This window comes from Gorilla gorilla, chromosome 1, assembly GCF_029281585.2.
Source record: "Gorilla gorilla gorilla isolate KB3781 chromosome 1, NHGRI_mGorGor1-v2.1_pri, whole genome shotgun sequence".
NCBI classification, from domain to species: domain Eukaryota; kingdom Metazoa; phylum Chordata; class Mammalia; order Primates; family Hominidae; genus Gorilla; species Gorilla gorilla.
In genome coordinates, this window is record NC_073224.2 from 80,056,311 (window position 1) to 80,075,218 (window position 18,908).

The window sequence follows — 18,908 nt, forward strand, 5'->3', positions numbered from 1 at the left end:
CTGCACTGGCTTCTATTTCCAGAGAAAGTAAAATAATAGTAATGATATTGAAGTTTTTCTATTTTACTAATTTTTGCTCTTTGTGATTTTCCTTTTTATTTTAATTGATTTTAATTTGATCTTTTTCTAATTATTTAAGGTAGAAACTCTGATTGTTGATCTTATTTTGATTCTTTCCTAAATATAGGCATTTTAAATGCTATAAATTTCCCTGTAAGTACTTTTTTAAATTGCATCCACAAATTTCGATTTTGTGTCATTATAATTCAGCTCAAAATATTTTCTAATTTCCTCCATACAATCTTCTTTTGCCTGTGGATTATTTAGCAATGTATTGCTTAATTTGGGAATGACCTAGATATCTTGCTACTAATTTGTCTGTACGCTTCAAACATTACAAATTCATTGAGACTTGTTTTATGGTCCAGTATATGGTCTGTCTTGGTGAATGTACCATGAGCATTCTACAGTTGTTTTGAGTGTAGTGTTTCTACAAATGTGAGTTAGGTCATGATATTTGATAATGATCTTCAAATCTTATATATCTGTTTTGATTTTTTGACCTACTTATTAAATGAATTACTAACAGATAGGTGAAAAAAATCCCCAACTATGATTATAAATTTGGCTGTTTGCTCATTAGTTCTGTCAATTTATAATTCATTTCTTCTGAGCCTCTTTTCTTAAGTGCTTCAATTTATAACAAGATTATTATGTCTATTTTAGAAATTAACATATTTATCATTATGAAATATGCTCCTTTATCTCTGGTAACACACTGTATTGAAATCTATTTTGTCAGATATTAACACGGCACATCAACTTTCTTATGTTTAGGATTTACATGGTACATAATTTTTCACCCTTTTATGTTTGATGTACATGTCTTTTTATTTGAAGTGTGTTTTTCATAAACAGTTTTGTAACTGGTTCTTTTTATATGACAATTTCTGCCTTTTGCACGGAGTTTTTAGATAATTTAAATAATGTAATTAATGAAATAGGTGGGTTTAAGTCTACCATCTTGGTATTTATTTTCTGTTGTTTCCAACAATTATTCATTTCTTAGTTCCTCTTTTCCGGCCTTCTCTGAATCCATTTATTTTATTATTCCATTAATCTTCTCTTTGACTTTTCCTCTACAGTTATTTGTGCATATGTGTATTTTTATTCTAGAGATTACAATATGCATCTCTAGCTTATTGCAATCTACTTCCAAAAAATATTACTATCTCATGAATAATGTTAGGACCTTACAGAAGTATTATTCTACTTTGAACCGCCTTGTCCTTTGTGGTCATATATATTATTTCTCCACAGAAGGAGTCAGCTGAGTCTAACATTAAGGCTGCTCAACTTCCTTTTTTACCCACTTATGCGTCTTTCCATTCTCACTCACAGATGGTGATCCCTAGACCACTCCTTAGTAAATGGCCTGTATACCAAATTCCATCTCAGAATATATATTTCCTAGAGAATCCAAATCCAACCTGTCACAAACAAAGATAATCACAAATTCTCCTCATCCTTGAAAAATTCCCTTTGATGTGATTTCCACTCGAACTGCGGCCGATCATCTTTTAAAAGGCTTTTCAAGAAGAGGTGGTTTGCCACTATTTCTGGCCTCAGAAGAAATGGTAGTGGCCATTCTCTTTTCAATCTAGACCAGTGTACAGTCCTACTTATTTACCTCTGTTCTGTGTCATAAATGATATTATCAATATGCTCCCCATTGCCAAGGCTAAGACTTAATATCTCATCATTTATTCATGCATTCACCAGTTTTGAACACTACAATAAGCAGGCTCCGCACTCAGTGTTGAACATACAATCTTGACTACACATGGCCTCTGCCCGGAGATCCTTACGGTTCACAGGATGAAGAGACAGGTAAACAAGAACAGTGGAGTATACAGGGACTTTGAGAGAAGTGTGTATCAAGATGAAGTGATCAATTATACCACCTGGGGCTCAGGAGAAGAGTTTAGAAAGGGTTAGGTTCTATAATGGAAATAATCCTTGAGCTAAATGACAGAAGTAGAAGGTAAGTTTGTATTTCTTGGGGAGACATAATGAGTAAATCATTTACAGAGAAGAAAAAAAATATAAGTTTCCCACCAGGAATGTTATAGAGAAGTGAAAACTCTGGCTGGGAGCGGTGGCTCACGCCTGTAATCCCAGCACTTTGGGAGGTTGAGGCGGGAGGATCACGAGGTCAGGAGATCGAGACCATCCTGGCTAACACGGTGAAACTCCGTCTCTACTAAAAATACAAAACAATTAGCCAGGCGTGGTGGCGGGCACCTGTAGTCCCAGCTACTTGGGAGACTGAGGCGGGAGAACGTGTGAACCCGAGAGGCGGAGCTTGCAGTGAGCCGAGATTGTGCCACTGCACTCCAGCCTGGGCGACAGAGCGAGACTCCGTCTCAAAAAAAAAGAAAAGAAAACTCTGACATATTTCAGCACTAAAATAAATCTGTTATGATTAAAATGACTAAACCCGTGAGTGTGTGTGTGCACGCGCGTGCGTGTGTATGTAACCGGGTGTGGAAGATGTGATAAATGAAATAATTCAGCCTGAGATAATGCTTATCTCTATCTCCTTATGTCCAATCAGTTACCAGGTTCTTTCAAGTCTATTTTTCACTTTACTGTATCTGTAGCACATGACTTACAACTTTCTGTCTTCTACCATGTTTTTATAAACATGTCCACTGCTATGTATGTACCTTAAGGGTGAAGATGGTAATTCATTCATCTTTGGATCCCTCCATATCACAGTATATTGTTCATATGAGGCATTGTTTACTAAGTAGAATTAAAAGTGAATGTTGTCATGGTGTGGAAATAAAGCAAACACTAGTAAATATCTTTAATATTTACTGGAAACATGATATAGAATAGATATTAGCACACTATTTTCCACAAGCCAAATCTGACCCACTGCCTGTTTTTGTACAGCCTGTGAGCTAAGAATAGTTTTTGCATTTTTGAATGGTTAAAAAACTTTAAACATGAATAATATGAAAATTATATGAAATTCAAACTTCAGAGTTCATAAATATAATTTTGTTGAGATATAGTTATGCTTGTTCATTTACATATTTACTATGGCTATGTTCATGCTAACGGAAGTAGTAGTTAAGTAGTTGTGACAGAGACTGAATGGCCCATAAACCCTAAAGTATTTTTTTAATCTGCTTTCTTTATAGAAAATGTTTCCAAAACCCTGGTGTAGAGAGAAAGGACCGTGAGTTTTTCCATAAACTGGATTTCAATTTTAATCCTATCTGTAGCTCTACCAGCCAGTGCTTAACATCTCTGAATTTTAAGATAATCATTTTTAGAATGAGAAAAATCATATCTCTAGCAAGAATTTGTATGAGAATTAATAATAAAATACCAGTAATAGAATAAATTTCAATCAATGCGTTTCTTCTTCTTTGACGCCTGGTATTAGGAATTTTCATCTTTGAAATCCAATCAATTAAACATGTATTGCGTTTTCTGTTGAAGATTCACAGTCAGTGTTTGGAGAGTCGAACCCAAACAAAGGAAGAGAGGAAATTATGGTTAATAGGCTTTGGGCTTTATGTAGCAAGGGTTTCCAGGCAGTGGTCTGTAATTTATAACTGATGTGGAAGACACTGTGAGTATGTGGTGGTTGCTGTTGGGATTGCTAACCAGTCCAGCCTGAACGAGACCATTCCAAATTGCAGACATTTTAGAGGAGCCACGAAAATAAACATGAACATATGATTTTGCATATGTTGACGGGCTCCCTATGAAACCAAACAACAACTACTTATTGAGTATCTGCTTCTCAAATTGCTTCATTTGTTGTCTATATTACTTAGATACAAAGGACTTTCTGGGAAGAATTATGCCTTCTGTTTCTTTCTCAATCCCCCAATGACACCAAGAGTTGACAATAAGTATTTAATAAATCCTGTGAACTAGATTAATAGATAATTAATAGATAATTCTTGAAATTCTTTCAAGAATTTAGAAGAAACACAGCAAAAGAAGATAGGAAGCCTTTCCTCACAATCCAACATATGTTTTAATTTGTTTTCTTGCTCGTGCTATGTTTCTGTCTGTCACCAGTGCTTAATTCTGGTTTTGGCATATTATAGGTGCTTAGTGAATGCTAATTGAAGGAGGCAACATAGTATAGATGGATAAACATGGGATTAGAATCAAGAGGCATAAATGTGAGCGTCAGATTTCTTATTTTATTCTTGAGTGATGTAGAAAAAGCACTTTGAGTCTTTGATTCTTATTTTACTCACCTGTAAAATTGGAAAACACCTACCTTGCCAAACTCACAAGGCTATAGTAGGGATCAAATAGTGCATGAGAATGTACTTTGTAAACCATAAATGGCTATAAAATGTGCTCATAATGTAAATAATAAAAAAGACTCTACATTTTATTATATTTAAGAAAATTCTTACACTTTTGCTCTATTGGCTCAAGATTAGAAGAAAAGAAAAACTAAGAGTATTATTTCAGTAAATGTAGACTAAAATGATAGAAATTTTTTTGGGCAAGTAAGATTTTAGTCAATGAAAGATTTTGGGAAGATATTTTCAAGACTAATATTTTCCACTATCATTGTTTCTCACTTGTAGTAAATTTGTCTCTGAATTACTGTATACTAATCATATTTGTGTATCAAATCAAGATTAAAGTGTACTGAAAGGAAGAATAAAGAGTCAGAAATCCTATATTTCTCTGAAAGGTTTAAAAAAAAACCTAACCACCTTATCTTTAAAAATCACTTTCTAAATTATTTGGTGTTGCATTGATTTGTGAAGACTAAATTTTCTTAACAGGTCTTATATATTAACTGAACTTTCAATTATATTAATAATTTTTTCTAATACAAAGACTATTACTCCTGGATGAGTTTTAGTATGAACTGGGTATGCTATAGCTTAAATGTAGTCCACAAAAGTTCGTCTTGGAAATTTGCTTGCACTGTGTCAAGAGACAGAGCCTTTCAAAGGCAATTGGGTCACGAGGACTCTGCTGTCATGAACAGATTAATGCCATTATCATGGGAGTAGTTCAGTTATCATAGGAGTGGCTTTTATATAAAAGTGAGCTCTGTCTCACATGCTTTATTTTGCCCTACTACCCTGGTACCATGTTTTGATGCAGCAAGAAGGCTTTCACCCGATGTTGAGCAGATGCCAGCACCATGCTCTTAGACTTCTTAGTCTCCAGAACTATGAGCCAAACAAACTTATTTTCTTTATAAACTAACCAGTCTGTGGTATTCTGTTATACCATCAGAAGGCAGACTAAAACAAGGTACACACCTGAAATGTAAGATGTAGCTAACTGACATATATTAAAGCAATTCCAGCTGGAGATTTCTATTTTCAGCTATTATAGAGTAGCATGTAATACAACAAACTGTCCTGGCAAGAACAATCATAAAACATGAATTAAGTATACAAAAAAGTTTAAAAGCATTTGAGAGCAACCAAGTAGTCAGGACTTAAAAGTCTAATAATAATATAGAAAAGAACACATTTAAGGGAAACTAATATTCTGTGCTACTTTAGCCTTTGAGGTATTCTTCAAATCCTAAGCAATGCAAAATAACGGTATAAAAAGCCAAATAGAAATTGGCAATAGAGAGTCCAAAAAACTAAGAAGAGTTTTTAGCAGACACACTGCTGATGAAATAGAAATTGTACTTCAAAGACTGTCAGTGTGGAGGTCCTAATCCAAGCCTTTAGTTGAGACCCCTGAAGAGCCAGGCCTTAGAAGAAAGAAAAAACTAAAAAGAAAAAAGGAAATGTATAAAGGCTCACAAAGCACAAGCTATCTTAATTACTTATTGAATTAAAGTGATCTTTCCCAAATCTTACCAAATGTCCAAAAAAAAAAAAAATCTTGAAAGGAAGATATTAGCCAGAGCCTCTACAATTTATTGTGTTTGATATTCACTTAAAACATTATCAGTATAATAGTAGAAACGCCCAAATAAATATGATGTTTTAAAGTCAACCTAAACAGACCCCTCCATCAAGATACTGGTGTTATCAGATGCAGACTTAAAAATGATTGTGATTAATATGTTTTTAAATAGACTGTAAGATGAAGAATTTCACAAAGAATATATAGGAAAAATTGAATAGGCATTCTAAAGTTAAAAATACAATAACAAAACTAAGGATTTAATAAATAGTTTAACTGCTGATTATATTGAGCAAAATTTGGGATTATTGAAACAGAAGATAGCTCAGTGTAAAATAATCAGACTACAGCATGAAAAAGAAGGGAATAACAAACAGAAGAACAGAAAAGTTAAAAAGATACACAAAAAAGGTGTAATGTATGTATATTTGGCAACCAAGAAAAAAAAAGTAAATGAACAGAAGGAATACCTGAAAAAAATTTTTTTGAAACTAAGACACTAAGCCACAGATTGGAGAAGCTTGACAAACCAGACATATGCAAAGACAGGTAGGCCTTGGAACATCATAGAAAGACTGTTGAAGACAAAAGACAGAGAGAATATATTAAAAGCACCAGGGAATAAAAGACATGGCCTTCAAAGAAATACATATCAGATGTACAGCTAACTCTCCAAAATATGGAAGTGAAAAGATAACAGGATAACATCTTCCAAAGGATAAAAGAAAACAACTGGCTACCTAGAATTTTGTACCAAAGATATCATTTGAAAATGAATGCCAAATGAAAATATTTTAGCCACACAAAAACTGAAAGAACTCATTGCCAGCAGGCCCACATTAAAAGAAATAAAAAAAGTGAATTTCCTCAAGCTAAACAAAAACAGTGGAAGCATAGAAATGTAGAAAGGATTAAAGAGCACTGGAGAGGGTAAATATTAGGGAATTTAAATTCATTTTACTTTAAAAATGCAGAAAGCAATAAATGCAGGAAAAGCATTCTAAGGTATCTTATTCATTATAAAATTGTGAGAGTACTAATTTATACCAGACTCTCAACAAGTTAGAATGCGTGTTGCAACCTCAAGACTAACCACTTAGAAAATAAAAGTATAGCTCACTGTGATGGTAAATTTTAAATATCAACTTGACTGGGTTGAGGGATGCCTTGATGGCTGGTAAAGCGTTATTTCTGGGTGTGTTTGTATGGTGTTTCTGGAGGAGACTGTCATGTGAGTCAGCAGACTGAGAGAGGAAGATCCACCCTCAGTGTGGATGAGTGCCATCTAATCAGCTGGGAGCCCAGATGGAACAAACAGGTGAAAGAAGGGGAGACTTTTCTTTCTTCCTCTTCCAGAGCAGGAAACTCCTTCTCTTTCCCCTTGGGCATCAGAACTCTGGGTTCTTAAGCCTTTGGACTCTGGGACTTGTACCAGCAGCTTCTTGGGGGCTCCTGAGCCTTTGGCCTCAGACAGAATTATGCCATTGGCTTCCTTGGTTCTGAGGCTTTTGGACTTGGACTGAGTCATGCTACCAGCATCGCAGGTCTCCTGCTTGCCGAGGGCCTATCATGAGACTTAATTGTGTGAACCAATTGCCCTCCCTAATTGTGTGAGCCATTCCCCTGATGAATACCCTCTTATTATCTATTTATATGTAGATACATCCTATTGTTTCTCTCTGGAGAACCCTGACTAATACACTAACAAACTGATAGAATGAGAAATCACATAATCAAACTACATATTTAAAAAAAAGCAAGAAAGAGACAAATAAAGAGCATATAGAACAAATGAATAAGAAACGGTAAGTTGGTAAGTTTAAAACTGAACATTCTTAATTACATTAAATGTAATTGTACTAAGTTCTCCAACTAGAAAACAGAGAATTTTAGATTGCACATACATATATAATATGTTGATAACAAACTAAGCATATTAAATATGATTACAAAGAAAAGTTAAAAGTAATAGGATGAAAGAAGACAAAATACACAAATATAAAATGTTATTCAGTATAGGTATGGCTACAATAAGGTTATGGTAAAGCAAGAAGTATTGCTAGAGGGCTTTTAAAGTTAGTTTTAAAAGAGATAATTCACCTAAAAGATACAAAAATTCTAAAATCATATCCTCACAGTTTCCAGTTTACACAGTTCCCATATGGATGAATATCGGTCATAACAATTTAGCTAACTAAAACCAGTCTCCCAAGAACACGATTCGTATTTCAGTTTGCACAATATATTAATTTTAACTATATAAAGTACCAACTTCATTATTGGTCCTTCAATCCAAAATTCACCATGTGAATAACAAATGTGAATAATGATGGGTGACCAATCACATCATTTCGTTCAAAGTCTGTCACTGACTGGTCACTGGGTATCTGTTATTTCATTCACACAGAAACTAAAAAGTGTATACTTACGTTACCATTTTGTCTCCTAGTGATAAATGACACTTTACAGAAATGGATAATCAAAAGAGGGAATTGGCTAAAAAGGATGAACATGTAGCAAATAAATGAAAAATGATAATACTGGGGAGTGAAATTTGAATCAAAGATAAATGGAGTTATAAAAGAAATAGCTGGCTCTGGGAATGTTGACTCTACTGCCATTCAAGAGACTCTGGGAACACAGCCAGAGAAAGTCAGTGACAGTGAAATTATCGATATAAATGAAAAAATAAGTTGTGACAAAAAGGAAGAAGCTGTCCCAGAAGTGATGTCAAGAAAAAAACTTACGTTAAAGGAACTCTCAGAGATATTTCATAACATTGAAAGTGCAAAGGATAAAATGCTGGAAGTGGATTCAAACTTCACAGGAAACACGACAATTCATCAACACACAGAAGAACTGCTTGCTTTGTAATGTAAGTCATATAATGAGGAAAAGGCAAACAATGTTTAAAGTATTCTTCGTAAGTTTTGTTTTTTGTTTTTTCACAAAAAAGGAAACACTTTATTTCTTCATGTTTCTGTTTCAAATTCTAGTGAACTAAATATTAGTTTCACTAGTTTTTTCCATTTTCTACATACTTATAACTAAAAATAAGAGAGCATTTAATGTTGCAAAAAAAAAAAACCTTTTAGATATCACGAAGTAATTGTAATTTTTCCCATTGATTATTAAGGTTGCAGGTTTCAACTTGCATAGTCATTTTGTGGTTTCACACTACCAGGCTAAGTAAAGACTGCCTTCACATTTAATAAGATAGCCTCTAAACGTCTCAAAAATGACAAAACTAAAAGAGAAACATACAAATCCAAGATTTTTTTGGAGGAATATAATACATGTCTCTCAGTACCCGATGGAAACAGTACACACAATACTGGGAAAAACCAATATATACAAAGTATATATAGTATAGGAAATTTCAACAACACAATGCACAAACATGACATTTTAAATATATGGAATGCTTTATCCAACAATTGCAGACCACACATTCCTTTCAAAGTACATGTAATACTTACCAATATTGACCATAGACTGATCCATAATTCAAGGCTCAACAAATTTCAAAGAATTGAAATATAGAATATACTTTTGACCACAGAAGACTCTAGCTATGTTTTTTTTAAAAAAAAGTAACCCCAAATCCACATATGTTTTCAAGTTAAACAGCACACTTATAAATAACTCAGGAGTAAAAAAAGAAATCACAATGAAAACAAGAAAATTGGTTTGAATTGAATGGTAACAGAAATAAGATGTGAAAACTTACGAAATGTAGCTAAAGTCATGTTTAAAAGGAAATTTATGGCCTTAATGTATAAAATTTAAAAACAGAGAGGACAAAAATCAATTACCTATGCATCACCTCAAGTTACTAGAAAAAGAACAAGTTAATGCAAACATAAAGGAATTAATGAAAAATAAGATCATATATATCTTCAGTTGGTCATATAAAAAGATTAATAAAAGGTTAATGAAAATGATAACCCTCTAGCAAGACTGAGCAGTAAAAACAAAAGAGACAAGCCACAAATTAACAATAGCATGAGTGAAAAATATCCTATATTCTGCAGAAACATGACAAAGAAAATAGCATTATATTATGAAAAACTTAATGTGATATTTTAGATTTTTTAAGGGACAAATTATTTGAAAAACCCAACTTATTAAAATTGACAAGTAGAAAACCTAAATTTCTCTACATTTGTTTTAAAATTTTAATCCTTAATTGTATTTTTTTCCTCAAAGAAAACACCAGGCTCAGATAGTTTCACTGATGAATTCTCAAAAAATTAACACCAACCTTACACAAAATATTCCATAGAGCTGAGAACTGGAGCAAAAAGAAACTTATTTAAGGAACTTATTTATTTAGCTTTGATCATAAAACCTGACAAGACAGTAAAATAAAGAAAGTTAGGGCCAAACTCTAATGAATGTAGATGAAAAACCAACAACATATTCTCAAATAGAATTCAAAGCTCTGTGATTGGCTGTTGGTTTTCCAAATATCTTATGTTGGTTTAACATTAAAAAAATTTTTTAATGTGAGTTAATATAGTAACAGAACAAAGAGAGAAAAAATATCATCTCAATAGATGCAGAAAAAGCATTAGATAAAATTCAACTCCACTTTCTCAGAAAACTGATGCAGGGCAGGCAAGCCCCCAAACTGGGGCTTAGCCAAGGAGAGGTTTTGGCTTTGCCCAGGAAAGAACTTGAAGGTGAGCCAGTGGTGTTAGACAGCAGCTTTTATGAAGAGGCAGCAGAGGTACCGCTACTCTCATAGCAAGGCTACCCCATAGACAGTGTGCTTAGAGTAGCAGCCTAGGAGCTTTTGGCAGTCATATTTATACCCACTTTTAATTATATGCTAATTAAGAGATGGCTATTCAGAACTTTCTGGAAAAGGGGCAAGGAGTTTTCGGAACTATATAGGGTAACTTTTGGGTCATTGCCATAGCGTGCTGCCATGGCATTTATAAACTGCCATGGTGCTGCTGGAAGTGTCTTTATGCTAATGAGCAGTGAGGGCAACTAGAGGTCACTTTTATTGCCATCTGCTGGTTTTGGCTGGCTTCTTCACTGTAGGCTGTTTCAACCAGATCCTGCTCTGATTAGCAGGGCCCTAACCAATGCTTACAAAACAAGTCCTACTGATCTTCTACCTTAACCCCCTCTCAGATATTAGATACTCCTCCTTAATCCTCAGGGGGCTGCAGAAGGGTGGAGGTCTATCTTCTCTGAGTGCTTTCTGCTAATTTTACTTTGCTTTCTGCCTAGCACTGGGGGAATAAAAATCTCTGGACAGCTGGCCTAAGGGGCCTAAAGGGAGGGTGTTTTTATTTTTTGAGTCAGAAGATGGGATGGGTTGGAAGCCTTGTGCTGCTAACATTTTTAAATGGAATTGTTGTGGCTGGGCGCAGTGGCTCACACCTGTAATCCCAGCACTTTGGGAGGCCGAGACGGGCGGATCACGAGGTCAGGAGATCGAGACCATCCTGGCTAACACGGTGAAACCCCGTCTCTACTAAAAATACAAAAAATTAGCCGGGCGTGGTGGTGGGTGCCTGTAGTCCCAGCTACTCGGGAGGCTGAGGCAGGAGAATGGCGTGAACCTGGGAAGCGGAGTTTCCAGTGAGCCGAGATTGTGCCACTGCACTCCAGCCTGGGTGACAGAGCAAGACTCCATCTCAAAAAAAAAAAAAAGAAGGAAGGAATTGTTGTAATCTAGAAGACACAAACTTTCTTTAGAGGTTCGATTAAGGCTGGGCGCAGTGGCTCATGCCTGTTATCCCAGCAGTTTGGGAGGCCGAGGCAGGCGGATCACCTGAGGTCAGGAGTTTGAGACCAGCCTGACTAATGTGGTGAAACCCCATCTCTACTAAAAATACAAAAATTAGCCCGGCATAATGGCGGGCACCTGTAATTCCAGCTACTTGGGAGGCTGAGGCAGGAGAATCGCTTGAACCTGAGAGGCAGAGGTTGCAGTGAGCCAAGATCGCGCCATTGCACTCCAGCCCAGGTGACAGGGTGAGAGCAAGATTCCGTCTCAAACAAAAAAAAAAAAAGAAAGAGGTTAAATTGGCAAAGGACAAAAATTAGTAATAACAAGAAAGCTATTATTAGCTTTTACAGTAAAAGTCCTAGGAGAGGTAAGAACCAGGTAAGACTTGGGAGAACATTTTTGATAGTCAACCAAATACAGCTGGGGCCAGTACCCTCATTGTATTTATGTTATCAGGTAGTTTGTTCATAGATTTTTTGAAGGTTAACCTCAACCTGTTTAAAGTTATTAATATTAATTAATTAATATATTAATATTAATATATGTATAGCAGATTTTATTAATAACTGCATAGACTTGCCTTGTTTAGCTACTAAATAATCCAGCACTAGTTTGTTATCAAGTATTATATTTGCCCAAGAGTCTAGGAATTTTTGAATTCTCTTTAATGCCTAATCTGTGTTGGTGGCTAATGATTGTAGGGTTTGAGTCAAGCATTTTAGGGCTAACTCATGGTAGGCCAAGCCATCCCAGGGGTCCGCGAGTCTTCTTACTGACCCAATTCCTGCCAGAATCAACGTTATTGCTCATTTATTTCTGGTATTCCTGGGTCTTAAGGGGTTATAGACAGTGATCCCCACAGGGGTAAGGGTGGCCAATGTATATTCACCCATTTCACCTTTTTGATAAATTAGGGAAAGCTATGCCTGAAAGAACATGTGGCTCCCCAGGAAGTCGGGAATGGTTATGAGATATGACTGTTTCCCACTCATGACCACAAACAAAAACGAGCCTAGCTGGGGCACAGAGGCCCCACAAGGTGTGATGTCTACCCTTTGCAGCCACATTGGGTCTGTAGAGATATTTCTCCCCGGCTCCAGTGGGGGAGGTCAAACTATCCTTGTTCTTTAGAAGGGGGCTGTGCTTCCACCTTCCCCAGTTAGGCAGTTGCTTTACCCCTGTGTGTTTTGATTCAGGAGAAGGCCTATAAACAGATTTTTCGTACACAAGTGGAATCCCATTTACCTTGCTGCGACCTTGGGAACTTGGCAACTAGAGTTAGATTAGAGCATTGAAGGGAAACTTTTGTTTTTGTGTCATTAACACAACAGTAGGTACTAAAGATAGAATTATTAGTGCACTGGAGGTAAAGATAGCCAACTTTCCAGGTCTAGGTCATAGTGGCAGGGGGTTTAGGTGGAATCCATTAAGTGAGGCAGAGTTTCACCTAACAAGTAGGGGTCTGGGTACTTTGAGATTGCAGTGATTAGTCAGGAGGTCTGGGGAGATGGCCATGAGATTTTTCTGGATAGGCCAGAAGGTGGAATTTGCTATTCTGGAAATGTTGATGACAAATTTAGTAATCGCAAAGTTGATTCCCTGACGCTATAATTTTTGAAATCTTTATTATAAAGTTTTACTTCCACCCACATTGGATTAGGTTAATTGAGAGAGCAAACAGGATTAATAGTGCCGACATGGTGTCTAGTAGGTCCTTAGAAGAGTCTCTACACCCAACAAGGATACAAGAGGTGTTTTCTAGGAGAAGGTAGTTGGCCAAAGCAATAGAAAAGAAATATTATAATCAAGAAGAAAATAATTAATGCTCCTATTCCTATCCACAGTATCACATTATTACTTTTGGCCATGTGTTATTTTAAATAGGTAGCAGAGGTCTTTCAAAGGTTTACAGAGGTAGGTCATGGCTTCTTCCGCAGATGTAGATTATGGTGCCTGTGACTCATTAAAAAACAGGTTTTATTCTGGAGAGGTGTACCCAAGTAGTTATTTTTTAAAAGTTTAATATGGTGAGGGTGTTTAATAATACCTGATAGGGGCCCTTCCATTTTGGTTGTAACTGATCCTCAAGGTATCCTTTTTTTTTTCCTCCCAGTAAGGCTAAGTCTCCCAATTGAAGAGAAAAAGTATTCTTTTTTGTGTAGGAAAGGGAAATACTTTATTTTTATAATTTGGAATGGCCTCTGATCTTGGCTTAAACATTAGGGGTTGGGAGCATAGTGAGGTATGTCTGACCCTTTATTTCTCATCAGGCTTGAATTAGATTTTTTAGCGTTTGGAGGGGATTCCCTTTGGCCAAGTGGGGGATTTACTCAGTCTGTAGAGGGGCTATGGATTTTTTTTCAGTTTACATTTTCTCTTTTTGTCAAGGCACTACAGAAATAGTATTAATAGCCAAGCTTTCCTCTTGTCTCACCCTGATGCTGGGGTGGTGTGCTATCTGCCCCGCGTCCATTATGTCCTTTGGTGGGATCCTTATGGTCAAGGGACTTAGAGTTAAAAGACTTATAGCTAATTAATTGTTTTAGGCCAGCCAGGAATGAAGGTGGGCAGACACTTATTAGCTCTTAAACCTCTTTTAAGCAATATAAGAGTCAAAACTAAAAGTCAAAAAATAAGGTTATAAAACTGACTTATGTGTGTTGAGTTGCTATAATCTTGGCTTGTAGTAATTAGTTATACAAAACACAAACATTTTGTTTAGGCATCTATGTGCCTGTCTTTGATTTGGAGGATCTCAGTTAATTTTATCTCTCAAAATCTGGTCCTTACAATCTCATACGCCCACCTCTTCCATGATTGTCTTTGGGCCTGGGGGGACTGAACAGTTTTACATTTGAGAGGCAAAATAAAACATAAAGAATTAGCAATGCTTTAAACAAAAAGGTCATAAGCCCAGCCTAGTTTTGAAAATGACAGGAAAGAAAGCTCACCGGTAGCTAAACATTTAAATTATTTGGTATCAAGGACTATAATAAGTTATATTAATTTAGGTAAAGGCAAAATTATTAAGTGAATACAAGCTTGCCCCTGTGTCTCATGAAAGCAGTTTACTTTGATTATCCCCTTTGCTCAGGTTTAAAGAAGAGGCTTTGGTTAACTTGAGTTTGATGTTAGATACTGGCAGGAGTTGGTGCCTTTTCTAGACTCCATCTCTACATAAAATTTAAAAATTAGCTGGGTGTAGTGGCAAGCAACTCTTGTCCTAGCTACTTGGGAGGCTAAGGTGGGAGGATCTCTTGAGCCCAGGAGTTCAAGGCTATAGTAAGCTATGATGGCACCACTGTATTCCAGCCTGAAAAACAGAGCGAGACCCTGCTTCTTAAAAAAAAAAAAAAAAAAAAAGAGAACTTGAATTCGTCTAAAGATGTGTTTAAGAGCAAGAAAAGTTAGCCATAGTGTTGGAAGATATGAAAGAGCATATTACTGAAAAAGAATTAATATGCATACAATTATGATGAAATAATATAAATTATGAAGAAAATGACAGACAACTCAATGGAAAATTGAACAAAAGACTTGATTATGCCCTTAAAAAATATGTACAAATAGCTGATACACATATGAAAGCCTCCCAATCTCATTAGTCATCATGCAAATACAAACTGAAACCACAGGGCAATACCTTTACATATCCAACAAAACATTAAAATGGAGACTTAAAATACCAAATGTTGATGAAAATGTGAAACATTTGAAACACTCAAAACATCTGGTGGGAGTATAAATTAGTACAACCACTGTGGAAAATTATTTGGGATTATTTACCAAAGCTGGCCTACTTGCGATCTGGCAGTTCCAAATATACCCATCTGTTTATACACGTTCACCACAAAAATGTACAGAAATGCTTATAGCAGAATGACTTGTAATAGCATAATAGAGAAAAACCAGAAATAATCCAAATATTCATCAATATTAGAATGGTTAAATATATGGTGGTGTATTCATACATTGCAATGCTTATACCACAACGAAAATGAACACTACTGCTAAGTGAAGTAGCATGAATGAATCCCACAAATATAATGCTAAATAAGAAAGAATCAGTTGCAAAGAGTACATACTGTAAAATGTTTTCCTATAAATTTCAAAAACAGTCAAAACTAATCTATGATGATAGAAACTGAAATAGTATCCACCTCAGTGGTGTAATAACTAAGAGGGGACATGAGAGAGCCTTGGAGTGGGGCAGTGATGTGGATGTCCTATTTCTCGATCTATGTTGTGATTAGAAAGGATGTTCACTTTGCAAAAATTCATTGAGCTATGCATTTCTGATTTTTGCACTTTTCCGTGTGTATGTTACACTTTGGTAAACTGATTACTCATGTATTAACAGAAAGAAGTCCACAATACAGAGGTGAAAATAAACTCAAAATATTAACACTTTGAGATAACAAAAGAAAATTTTCTGACAAGTCATCCAAATGCACCATTTACACACACACACACACACACACACACACATGCTTACACCTTTCACATGCAAAAAAGAAGCATTTGGGCCACTTACTTGGAGCCAAACCTCATCCCCTTTCTTCAGGCTACCTTCTGGCTGCTCACTCCTGTCATCCTGAGTTTCATTTTCACTGGCAACACAGGGAAACCAGCCAGTTAGGGGACGATGGTTGGGTAAATCTGGATGGTATGATGTGCAAATCTGAAATACAATTTCAACCAACAATTTGAAGTGTGGAGTGTGAAGATATAAGTAAGGACAATGAAACTCTCCAGCTCAAAGCAAAGTTGTTCTCTCTTTCTGAATGCCTAATGATCACATTATTGGCAGAAAACTTTTCTCAACATTGAAGAATTTCTCAGTGCTCTCTTTAACATCAAGATAGAACTTACAAGGGTAGAAAACACAACAACTCTCGTTTATCATCAGCCCAGGGGTCTTACACACTGGGTGGTTACAAATAGTCCTGGCATATTTCAGGTAACTGCCCCAGGAACAGCCAGGGAAGTCTGTCTGGGGTGATGATGAAGCCCTTACCAGGCAGCATCCACTGGCCCCAAAAGTGAGGCTACTGAGTTAGGGAACCACTGAGGATTCAGCTAAGTAAAGGAGCCAGAGAAATGAAACTCCAGGAAATTTCTCCCACTTCACTTAGGGAAGACAGACAGACTAGACTAAAAGCCACTTCAGAGAGCGGTCATTACCTCAGAATCTCCCAACTTCCCTGGCTTCCTGTCATCGGATGCCAGGACTTGAAAGAGCAAGATGCTAGAATTTAGGCTGAGAGAGTGTGGCAGAAATGGCTAGTTGCCGACCAGTATCTATTTCCCCTTACTTTTTTATTAATAAACTCCAATTTTGTTCAAGGCGACAGTGTATCTGGTTATAAATGTTCATCTCCTTAGGGTTCCTTACAACTAAAGGTGATGAAGTGGCCTGGATCTGACCAGTAAGAGGCGGGTGGAACTTCCAGAAAAGCTATCATTTTCCCAATAAAAAGGGAAAGACTCAGCTGGCATGCACCTATTTTCCTTTGGCCTGCCCCCTCCTTCCTTGAAACGCTGACTTCACGCCTAGGAGAACTGCAGCCATGTTTTGAGCAGGAGGAAGAAGGCTGCGCCCGAGAATGAAAGATCTGGAATCTAGGAGACCCTGGGTCCTTGATGAAATCCTTGAACTGGAGCATCAACCTTAGCTAGCTCCTCAATCTCTTCAAAGATGTCTTCTCAAGTATAAAATCCTATTATTTCATTCTGGCCTGAAATACCTAGAGGCCTAAATCTCACTTCTGTGAAAGGGCTGTATTGCCTATTCTAATAAATGGAAGAGTTTATTTCACAATAGAAGCATCTAGAATAGGTCCCAAGAGTTGTGAGCCTTTAATCCTCTTTTCAGTCTTCAACTATATCTCATAGATGTCATTGGTATAGCATTTTAGATCCGTCAGAGGATCTTCTATCTATTTAGGTGGATATTCAGAAAAAAAATATGTACGCGAGGATTTACTTATATCAAGGGTTTCTTCAATAATAAAACTTCTTTAAATCAATTTATACTTTGATCTTTGATACATATTTTAAAGCTTATTTGATCATTGTAGTAAACCACTGAAACAGTGCAAATGGTGTTACTATACCCATTTTTCCAGGTGAGAACCTTGGGGCCCAGAGAGGTTAAGTGACTTGTCCAACATCATGTAATTGTAATAGCAATGATGGCAGATCCAGTAATGTTCCCTAGGGCTTCTAACTCCTTACTTCTTCTTTTAATTATCCAAACATAGACCCCAAGTGTAAGCATAGGGGGAGTCACTTTACAATTTTGTGCAGCCTCGATTCTATTCATCTGGCTTAACTTACCAGGGAATGAGGTTCTCCAGTTACCAAGGAAACAGGACACTTCTTCTTGTCTTCATGAGAGGAGTAAGCCCGGGTAGCCCACTGATCCAAGTATCCTTTGGGAGTGTAGATGCCACAGTCTACAATGCTGGTTTTTCTCTCAAAAGGTTCACATATGCCATCTCCCTCATACATGTAGCAAAGGCTTGGCTCTCCTGCCAAGAAATATTGTGTGACACAGAAAAAGTGTTTTCATAAGTGTCATGAAAAAAATGAACATGGGAATGTCCACAACACTTCTTCTCCAGCCCACTGAAGAGAATTCTGCAATTGCCTGCCAGTCTAATGCCTACCTCAAACACACAGATACACATACATCCCACACATCCCTAAAGAAGAAGGATTTTTTCTCATTGGGAGAAAGGTAGAAACCATCTACATTATAAAAGTACAGAAATGGTTGAGATCAGGGGAGAAAGAACAGGGAGAAAAAAAGCAGCTGTAGGCTGGGTGTGGAAAGAAATTTTAAGTAATAGTTGAGTAAGATATTTGGGAGAAACTAGAGATATAAGATAGGTAGGTAAAAGAAGAAAGGAATCTAAATAAATCCTATCAGGTATTACATATTTGAATCTTTTTCATAGTTTTTGAAATATTAAAGTATCACAGGGGGTTTGTTCTCAATCACTTTTTGTTGCTTAATTGTGTTTCTTCAACTGCGTGACTGCTATTACACTGGAGAATATAGGCTCCAGGCTTTTGAGGCTTACATATGTTATTAATTTTTTTTTAGTCTTAGGACAACCCTGTGAGGTGTGTATTTTGTTTCTTTTATGATAGGAAGCCTGAGTCTCAGTGATTTTATGTGACTTTGTAGAGGACCCTTGAAAGGTAAGCAATAGAGAAT

The 18,908-nt window shown here is 36.4% G+C and overlaps 1 protein-coding gene across 1 annotated transcript in view; it reads right to left on the reverse strand.

The window, feature by feature from the left end:
- Window positions 1–18,908, reverse strand: part of PAPPA2 (pappalysin 2) — a 298,990-nt gene that overhangs the window by 120,761 nt on the left and 159,321 nt on the right. Inside the window, exons 10-11 of the mRNA XM_004027950.5 lie at window positions 18,023–18,216; window positions 16,218–16,364 (exon numbers count right to left, since the gene is read on the reverse strand). Coding sequence (XP_004027999.1) covers window positions 16,218–16,364; window positions 18,023–18,216 — 341 coding nt within the window. The remainder of the gene's footprint in view (window positions 1–16,217; window positions 16,365–18,022; window positions 18,217–18,908) is intronic.